An 11043-nucleotide genomic window follows, 5' to 3' on the forward strand; every position below is an offset into this window, starting at 1 on the left:
AGTGATCGTGAGTGATGGATTCAGTGAGCAGCTATTGTCAGAGAAAAACAAGAAAATAGTAGACATATTTAGAACATATACCAAGTTGTTTTTGTTATGCGTCAAAGGAACAAATAAAGATGAGGTACTTAGTGCATCAAATCAATCATTACTTGAAAGTTTGCTGACCGCGAAATTCAATGACAATCTAATCACCATCGAAAGAGTGGAAGACATTGTTAATCTATTAAATCCAAGCATTATCAACCTGTTCTATGATACGACACAAGTGAACATGAATGTGACAAAGGACATAATTAATCAGATCGATTATGCTCGAGATCTTTATGATAATCTGCAAGTCATATTCAAAGTGAACAAATCCATAGTTTCGATCAATACAATATCAAGTGCAAATTCAGCTAAAATGATTGATATTTCTGATGAGGATTTGCTTGTTTATCCCACAACAACAGGTGGCTCTGCTGTATTAAAGAAGTTGAATAGCGTTATTCAAGGTGAAAATCTATTTGATGCAATGAACATGTCTCTGTTCGTTCCGAATAAGTCGACAGCCTTTGTTGCATCCACTTCAGGAACATCGATTCATATGGCAAACTACATCAAGTATGTTGTTAGCAAGATTGGAGATGGCAAGTTTTTCAAGAAGCTTGGAAGTGAGAAGATTCGAAGCTATAATGCAAGTATTGTGATTGACTGTTCTTCGATCGCATTCAGTGAAACGAACCGAGTTCATTCATTGATCACAATCTTTTTAATCCTTCGAAATCTGAGCAATATGCAGCTACCTTGCATTGATTTGTGGGTGGCATCTAGAGATATTATTCGTGTTGCTACTGGTATTTCATCGATGGATTTATGGGAAAGCAATATTGTGGCTGCGTTGTATCAACAATTATTGTCTCCTTGTCAAAATACTTGCTTGCCAGATTGTATTCGCTATGCTTGTAGCACCTGTAACGCTCGATCGTTCCAATCTGTAATGATGGTGTTAACAAATGGTGTGTTATGTAATGAATCCAGAGAAGAGATCAAGTCGATTGTAAACGGAAATGAAATAACTTATCTTGGAGTTGGACTTGGATTGTATTTGTGTGGATTTGAAGATTTGTTCCCCACGATGATTTGGAATTCAAATCCTATTCGATTGTCTGAGACTTTCTTCACACTAACTACTCCAACCATGAACAAGGATGTAAATGCCGTACCAGAGAAAGAAATATGTGAAGCAATGACGAATGATCCGATTACTCAAACCTATAATAACATAATTCAAGAAATATGCGGTATTCGTAGCTATTATGAAACTACATTAAGCCAAATCCGTTTTGTTGATGAAACGGATGATGCAAATGGAACAGGTAAAGCTAAAGTAATTGGCGATATAAACGACAGTAAGTATGATTTGGGAGTGGATGGAGCTTTTGGTCACTATTCGATTTTGATTATCATTCTTTATTTGTGTCGAGAGGAAGTGGATGACAAAGGAAAAACAATAGATGAATATATCACGGAGGATGTATTGTGCAATGGTAGGGTGTTGAATGGGAAAGCCTTTTCACCTATTCTAAAACTTGGGAGTCATGAAATTGATGGAAAACCTATTGGAAAAGGATTCAAGATTGCCTTTGCTTATGATTACAAAAGCGCTATCAAGGAATTAATGAGTGGCAGATATCGGATGACATTCATAACCTGTTCTCCTGGAGATGGAATTATGGCAAAAGAGTGTGATAATGATGCCAATCAATATGCCGATGCTTTTGTGAGTTGCGTTCATGAATTCAACATAAGAGGAGGTGGCGTATTCTGGTTCTTAGAGAACTATCCTTTCACTTATGAGGCTGATTTGTACTTCAAGACATTCTATGGATTTGAAGCAGTGGGCGACAAAGAGTACAGTATCAAGGGCGGAAATGTTATGGTAAGATCTAAAGAAAATGTACCCACACCTGGTCACTTCGTTTCGATCGGAGGAAAAGCGATGGATTACACTAAGTTATCCAAGTTAGATTTTGGTATCAAGCGAATCTTTGAAGGAAGAACCCTATGCGTGTTGAATGAGCATGAATTTGAAAGAATCGGATTCCGGATATTTGCGAAGGAAAGCGAGGGAAATGCTTCAATTATGGTGAGAGAGAAGCAAGAAGATAGTAGAGAAGGCAGAATGATCCTTGATACAGCTGCATCCAAGCTATTTTTGGAATTCACAGAAGATGGAACTGCACGCTGGATCAGCAATGCTGCGGTTTGGCTGTGTAACACCGAAGAATTTGAAGAAGAACGATTATTGGATAACAAACTGGTATCTGGAATCAAAATGGATGAAGTAGTTCTTCCTGACAAGAAAATGATGGAATTGCGAGAAATCACGGATGTCAAAGAAAAGCGATTCTGTTTGAGTATCGTAATAGATACCACAGGATCAATGGGCGGATTTATTAATGCAACTAGAGACAATATAGAAAGAATAATCGATAGTATAAAACAATTGGAGACAGATTGTGAAATTCCGGAAGGAGGCATTGTTGGTCAGGTCGTCCAGTTTAAAGACTATGCTGATAATATGGTGGGAGAACAAGACGAATATATCACAAGCGATTTTGCTCGTTTGAAGAATAAATTAGCTTCCTTCAAAGCAACCGGTGGTGCCGATGGTGCTGGATGTGGAAGCAATTGTGAAGATATTCAAGGAGGATTGATTCGAGCTTTGGAACAAATGAAAAAGCCACCATTCCGAAAATATAATCATCTCATGTTGATTGTGGGCGATTATCCGAATCATGGAGACTTTGATTTTTGTAAAATAGATAAGAATAAAGATGGAGAATTGCTGAGGGATGTTTGGGAACGTATTTATAATGATATTCGAAAATTTCGAAGCTTGCGAATTATGTTTATGCCTGTGAATGTCGCTGAAATAGTAACAACTATGAAAAGAATGCGGAATGCTTTGGGAACAGAGATTGTAGATAGTACACCTGCAAATCGAGATAATTTTGTCAAAATCGTAACTCAAACCACTGTAAACGAGTATAAACGTTTTGTTGGTATTTCGTGATTTTGCTTTCGAATCTTTGTTTTACATATATAGAATAGTATAGTATAATATAGTATTCATTCATTCATTCATCTCGATTCCACACTTTGGTATACGATATTCCAATATAGCACAATTTCAGTTTGAATGATTCTTCACAAGTTATCATACATCTTCATTCAAACAAACACATATTCTATCTATACTATATCTATCATTAAGTGTTTATTCATCATTATTCGTTTTCTTTACTATACAGTTTGGAACATATCAATCATTCATTCATTTATCTAGTTATCTAGTTATTCAGCCAGTCAACCAACCAACTCTTTCCTCATTAGATAGGAAGACACTCATTTAGAGATGGACTGGCATTGGACATATACACAAAAAGCACTTTCTTAAAGCACGAATTCTTGTCAATGTCCACTTCAACCGATGGAACATTCAAAACCGTTATAGCTCGGCATTCCTTGAAACAATCTGGACCTGCTTTGAGTTTACTCAGTTTCGGTAGGTCTACAATTGTACCTTTACTTTGTTTATACCTTTTAACTCAACTCTACAATTATCATTATCTGGTCCCATCAACGCTTTCTCTCCCAGTTCGATCCTTTTCAAAGAGATCAAATCTAAACACTCAATTCCAATACATCAATAAAATACTATCAAATACTGTGTGCGAAGATAATGTGAAAGCTTCATTTCCTAATACAATCGATTCAAGTTTCGGTAGATCTAGTTCAAATCGTTGCGATACAAATACCTCGAACACAAAATGAAGCCCAGTAGAAATTTAGAGAATAACTTCCTATCTTGCCGATTTCCAAATATCGCAAGGAAGGAAGATTCTCTATTGTAAATGGACCGGAATGATGAGAGAAAGTAAAAGAGTCTAATTTGATTGATTCCAGTTTTTTACAGTTCGATACATTGAATGAACCATGTGGGTTTGGATTACAACTAGTTACAAATGAATGATAGCCGATTGATATTTCAATCAATTCATTTAGATCATGGATATCGAAATCACCAACACCTTGAAATGAATTCTTACCGATAGTCAATTCTTTTAATACTTCCATTTGGTTTATATCGATAAAAATATGTGTGTCATTACACGAATTATCAGGAATATTTAGGAGTTCTTCTTTGGCGCTAATCTTTATCTGGCTGAACTTGAGACTTTGTTTGCTCGTCGGCTTGTCAGATATTCGTATATATTGTGTTAAATGAATAGAAACATCTTCGGTTTATCAAACACATCATTTCATTACTAGTCATTTTGGCTCTCTTTACTTCCGAAAATGGATAAGATGGATCGGAAATGACTTCCTGTATTTTCAAATCCACAGTTTCGAGATTGGGAATGTCTGTTCTATTATCATCATTCAGGATTCGATACTCAATAACTCAACTGATTGAATATAATGAAAACTGAACCCTTTGGAAGTCAATGTTTTCAGATTCGGAAGATCTATTCGTTTGTTCCATTCTCACTTCTCTACTTTTCATAACTAATGATGAACCACTATTGAGTCCTGACAGTGCTGCCCATCCAAGACTTAGCGTTTCCAGACAAGGAAGATCTATTCAATAAGAAACACACCACATTCGTTCCTACTCGATAATTCAATACATTCTTGTGTTTCAAATGCATGATTTCCCAATATGACCGTTTTCAATTTGGGTAAATCTACTCATCATCCCCATTCCAAACGATTTGCCTTTCAATATTAAGTTACTGTAGGAAAAACTATACGAATCTTCTTCTTTGTTCCCAATTTGGATCAGTTCCAACGAAGGAAGTTGATTCAATTCAAATCCACCACTATAGTATAAAAAGCTGCGTGCGCCAATTATAATCGAACGCAACTCACTGCAATCCACGATAGTAAATGTGCGATTCATTCGATTTATACGGTCATCTATATAGAAGCAATTGTTTCCAATTTTCAATGAGGTCAATTCCTTCATTCCGCTTAGATCGAAATGGTCTGTGTTACTAAAATTGTGATCTTTTATCTCGATCGTTGCTACCTTCTTGTATTTGCTTAGATCCAAATAGCTCTCCTTCTCGTATTTATTGGCTGCGATTATTATGCTTTCGATGTTCGGATCAGCCATCAAACAACTTTCTTTTGTGTTATACCATCCAGTTGTCAGGATCGTTGTGTTCACTTCGACTCCTTTTTCCCACACTCCCTTTATCATTGCTATACCATTCGTGTCCAGTGTGTATCCGATCCCATCTCGATAACAAGTATTCGTTTCTTCATCGTACAAATATCCACCGCAATACTCTGGAAATCGCAATACTGGATCCAAATTGTCTTGAGTAGTATTGAACTCAGTCATTTCTTTACCATTGAAAATACGGCTTATTTTTATCAGTTGATCTTCAGCCCACGTCCCTTCCAATAATAATTCACCTGTACTACTATCAAATTCGATTCCTCGACCCAGTCTTCGATAGTCACCATCAAGATCTCCACGATATATCACAATTTCAGTATTCATGTCAATTATTTCTTTTATGCAACCTGCTTTACTATTCTTAACATGGATTTGTGTGTTCTTTCTTCCTGGTTTGTACCTTTCATAGTATTTCGCGCAGCCCTTACCGAACGATTCATACTCTCCAGTTGCTTCACCGTTTTCGAGTTTCCATACATTCAGTAATAAACCATTTTGGTAATGGCATATTTCCTGCTCATTTATTAACGTATACTCATTCTCATGCTCTCCACTATAGCGCTGCATATAATAATTCTTTCCATGCTTTATATATGGCATAGGTTCGCCGATTCTTTCATAATTATGAAAAAAGGGTGTTGTATCTATAATGAAACACGTACACATAAGTCCTACTGAAAATCGTTTCAAAAGTCAGGAGATGATTCATTCCCCACTATCTTCAGTTATATATTCTATTAATAATATATAGTGCACAAGCTCATATACACCGTGGTGGGAAATAAATAGGGTTAATTTAAGTATTGTTTTTTTGAGGTTAGGGTTGTCCTACTGCCTAATTTCTATTGTAGTTGTAAAGTACATCATGTCTCCGTCAATCAATCATAGTTGGATCCTTGTTATTCTTAGGATTTTTAGGTAATTCAGTGAATGGTGTATTTTTGTATTTTATATAGTTATCATAGATCATATATTCATAGTGAAGTGGAAAATTGTAAGGAATTCCACTTTTTGCTATAGTAATTCGTTTTTTGCATGTAGGGCTATCTTACGACATGAAATGCATCACATACATGCAGATAACTAGAATGGAATGAAGATTCAACTTTGCAGAGATTATTTCCTATTTGTTACGTCCCGTTCACTCTCTCATTTTATGCAATTCTTTGGTAGATTATATCATCTAATTATACAATCATGATACTATTATACATATCCTATTAGGGATAGTGATGCTTCTCCTTTTAATGCATGTATCCCATGGTTCAGTTTAATATTTACTAGAATAATCCACACTGTCCACATCCAAATAGCGTAAAAAACAAACAAGCAGTCTATTCATCTGGTATTGGCTCATAATAGCTCTTCTGTATCCTTTTACAAATCGGAAAGTGTGGCTTTCCTCCATACTCTCTCTCCAACCTCCTCAAAATACTCCTGTAAACTTTCTCCATCTTCCCCTGCACCTCTTCTTGCGCGTACACCGTTTTAAATTTCGAACTACTTCACAATATTCTCAATTTCCTACAACGGATGCGGATAATCCATCGCAAACGCATTGTTCAGAATCATCATTTTATAATTCCGCTGCCGGAATTCTTCGATTAGTGCCACTTTATCGTACCCATAATCCATAAAACGGCTATCAAACAACGGTGTTTTCGGCGTGTGTTTCACCATCACATACGGCTCCATCATGTCCGTAATGAAACATTTGATCCGCGACACTCGAGTGCTCGTGAAATACCACTCCGGCATCACGTAATACTATTCCTCACCCCTCCATCTCGCGTGTACATGCGTTCGTATTTTGTGCTTCGAAGAAGCGCAGAACTGGCTATTCACACACATCAATAATTGCTGTTTGTTTTCGGGTTGAACCGCGCTCGCTCTATTCAAACACACTTTGATAAAACAAACAAAAAAGCGCAGGACTCCACGCTGCTGCAATAGCGCAGTAAGCGAGGAGTGAAGAAGATCGGGAGGATCACGAGCACATCATCGGCTTCGTAGAGGTATCGCGGGAGATGCGTTAACTCGTAGAGTGTGTTCGCTGTGTGGAATTCATTGGAGGATTTTTACTGGTCACGTGGAGATCGATGTCCATGACGATGTAGTGCGAAGTTTTGACGTTGCTGATTCCGAACGAGCGCATGGCGTTCATGGGGTAATGACCGTATTCGTATCGGGAAGGGCCGACGAGATAGAGCAAAATGGTGAGACGCGACGGAAGGTAATGATTGCGAATGTACGAGAGACATTCGGATTCGATACTTAACGTTCCCATAATGACAATAATAATGTTTCTGTGGAGTGTGAGAGAAAGGAAGTGGAGAATACCCGTGAAAACGGTAGAGAAGCTCGGGAATGGTAAAAAGACGATTGAGGCCAAAGATCGAATAGACGGCAGTAACGTTGTATTCTGCGCTTCCCTCAGGCGGGTAATAAGCTATTCATCACACATATCATCACAAAACGGTACGATTCTGTACAGTGTAGATTTCGTTTGTTTCGGTGTTGCCAATAAATTTACGAATGAGCAGACCATTTACGGCAGTTTTGAACAAGAATTTGGGATGCATGATTGCCCTGCATCCCTCACAAACAGTACCCGTCGGAGTATATCGCAAAGAGTTAAAATGGGTAAAAACATTACTCCTCTTCCTTCTTTTAAGAGTATTAGAGACCTGTGACATAAATGAGCAGGGTGGATATGAGGAAGCATTCGCACATGTTTTTTCTACATAGGAACGTAGCTGAGAATCTCTTCTCTGCATTAGGAAATTATTCACACTTATGGCATAGGTCTTCGAGACAAATTCATATCTGCCATGAGCACGCTGATTACGCTTTCGAGGAATTTTAATTGTCTTATTCACAGACTGAACTATCCTCGGAGGTGACTTAATTGCTCCCTGGCGATACATAGACATCACCTTTGTGCCATTCGTATTATTGAATGATGCCATAGACATTCTTGAAGGAATATTCAGAGTATATTCCATAGAATCACTATAGACAAAAGAACGCTCTCGAATAACAATAAAAACAAGGTTTAAATAGAGAAGCACAAAACTAATAGAAAAACATATCATTACTAAAAAGAAATGAACAACACGGGGGTCTCTGATGGGTTATGTATTTTTTTGAATGGCTTCGGCTATCTATGGTTTAATTGAATCTTACATTCTATCGGGTGTACGTTCTGTTCGTAGTAGTTTCATAAAAAAGCTATTCCTTGCTGTCCTTTCAATTTTTTGGCACTGTTGCATCGTGTTATTGATCTAGCTTGTCTTTTTTTAAAAGAACAAAAGAGATCATTGGTACCGTACTTTTAATGGTGTTCTTTATCATGCGCATTCCTATATTATTGCTTTTATGATACTTATTTGTATATTCCAATGTTTTTTGTCCATTAGTCCTTGTTCTTGGATGTCGTACTGTTATTTTGTGTGGATTGTTGTTTTCATTATGTTTATAATGTACTTGAGTATAAAGGGTATCGTATTGGATGGAAGAATGGTTTTTGATCCATTTTCTGTGTATATTTGTATTTATGGTTTGTCGTTCTTATTTTGTCACGCATCACATTGATGAATTGCAAAGTAATACAGATTGTTGAATGTGGTTTTATGATCATTATTTTTAAAGTGGTATGCTGAAGTAAATCGTTTTTATGAACATGAGTAGTGTTGGGATGCCACTAGCTTGTACTTGTGATGTAATTTGGATTCTGATAGAATAAACTACTTTTACCGTTTTGGTCACTCATTCATTTTAGTATACTATGTGTTTTAGCATTATGTTGTGAAACAAACAATTGGTTCAACACATTTCAGGCTGACCTGTAGTCATGTGTTCATACGAAGATATTAGCTAACACTGTAGATACGTCTATTCGTTTATTGTGCATGCGATTTATACTTATTATACGTAGCTCTGATACTTTTGGGGTGAAATTAGCATTTTCTATGGTTCGGAGATTTGGAATATCTAGAATAAAGTGTTCAGTGTCAGGTAAGTGATACTTTCCAATTCTATTTTTCGGATTTCTGAAAAGTTATATTTGTCCAAATACATTTTTGATAAACTTGGTAAATCTAAATATTAACTATTGCCTTCTGTGATACTTCTCATTTTCAACTGAGTTGATATTCCACTCGCTGATCCATTAAATGCACCTTCACCAAGTGTGATTGTCTTCAGTGAAGGAAGATCTATTTTGTTATTGTAATCGAGTTTCCCTCTACTTTCTATTGCTATTATAGGAGCATATCGAAATGCATATTTCCCTAACGAAATACTTTGAAGATTTGTGAATTCTATATCATTAGAATACCATTATGTGCAAAACCCTTTGTTCCTCGAATAGCAAAAGAACAGTATAGAAAGTTATAAGAATTACTGTATATACTTCCTATTATTAGAGACTGTAATGAAGGCAAGTTGTTCATTTTAAATCCCCCAGCAAAATCAATAAAACTATTGTTCCCAATTGATATCGATTTCAATGATTCGCAATCCACAATTTCAAAGGTTTTTGGTTTATTTGTATGAGAGTAACATTCTTTGGAGGAAAAACTATTATCCCCTATACTTAGAGTTTTCAGCTTTTTTAGATTCTGTATTTGAAACGCATTCACTTTGGTAAAGCAATCATTTCCAATAGTAATCGATTCTAACTCGGTATAATCGCTTAATTTGAACTGGGTCATATCGTTGCAACTGTTGTCGCTGACAATCATTTTTGTTAGGTTTTGAGTTAACGCATCAAATAATGTAGACGACGTGATTGTTTGTTCGATATTATTAACCACGGTTAATGCAGTATCTTGAGTGTTGTTTGCATTATTTGTCAAAAAATGGGCGTTCATATTCAGAATACTCTTATACCATCCATCGCACAAGTTGATTTCTTTGGTTACTTTTCCTTTATCATATTGTACTTCACATACTGCAACTCCGCTTCTAATGTTTATCAAATATCCTGTCCCATGTCGTTTAATTACATTATCTATTATGTAGTATCCTCCCATATAAAGAGGAACTCGATTCCATGGCTTGATATTATCACCCTTTGCATATTCGATCATTATATTTTGGGCTGCATCAAACTCTCTTATAATACTTATTAATTTATCATGTTCCCAATAGCCTTCAATAGATTCTTTTCCATTCTTTGAATCATATTCAATTCCATGTCCATCTCTATTTAGTTGATTGTCAAATCCTCCTCGATATACTACGATCTCTTGACATTTCATTTTGTTTATCATTGTTATTGTCATCAATACTGTTGTCATGTCATTATTCACAATTCTTCTCTTTTCTTCATCCATAATCGATTCCCAAGTCTCTGCCCTTTTCACTTTTCCTTGATCATATTCGATTATCCTTCCTACACGATTGCCATCCTTTACTGTCCATGCCAAAGAAAGGATCCCACGATTAAATAATCGACACTCACCCTCAACCTTACCATCCTTTATCTCACTCAACAGATACTCGTTTGAATGGTCTCCCTTGAATTGCTGGAGTTCATAGGTTTTATTATCAATGGTAATAGTTTCTTTCTCCCCAGCGATGTAATCGTTTAGCATGTATCTCGACATAATTATCTCTCTACTTTGATCTAAGAATGATTTCTAACAGATTCGAGACCTACGATTCATATTTCCTTGCCTAGATTCAATAAAACAAATATGACAATAGAAGGAATGATATTGAGTCATGTGATTCACATTTGACACGTGCCAAGAATCGTACGAAAGCTGAATTTTCTCACGAATGAATGAAACAAACACCTC

General features: G+C 36.3%; 2 protein-coding genes across 2 annotated transcripts; one reads left to right on the forward strand and one right to left on the reverse strand.

The window, feature by feature from the left end:
• Positions 1–1231: 1231 nt before the first annotated feature.
• On the forward strand, positions 1232–3061 carry GSBLH_T00002127001 (uncharacterized protein; the record flags this gene model as incomplete). Its single annotated transcript, XM_013040651.1, has 1 exon — positions 1232–3061. One exon carries the CDS (start codon positions 1232–1234, stop codon positions 3059–3061), a length of 1830 nt encoding a protein of 609 aa, XP_012896105.1.
• A 3509-nt stretch (positions 3062–6570) lies between these two features.
• On the reverse strand, positions 6571–6994 carry GSBLH_T00002128001 (uncharacterized protein; the record flags this gene model as incomplete). The annotated part of the gene is made up of 2 exons (XM_013040652.1): positions 6571–6736; positions 6765–6994. 2 exons carry the CDS (start codon positions 6992–6994, stop codon positions 6571–6573), a joined length of 396 nt encoding a protein of 131 aa, XP_012896106.1.
• Between the last annotated feature and the right edge of the window lie 4049 nt (positions 6995–11043).

Source organism: Blastocystis hominis (genome assembly GCF_000151665.1).
Source record: "Blastocystis hominis, Singapore isolate B (sub-type 7) whole genome shotgun sequence assembly, scaffold_16".
In the NCBI taxonomy this organism is placed as follows: domain Eukaryota; class Bigyra; order Opalinata; family Blastocystidae; genus Blastocystis; species Blastocystis hominis.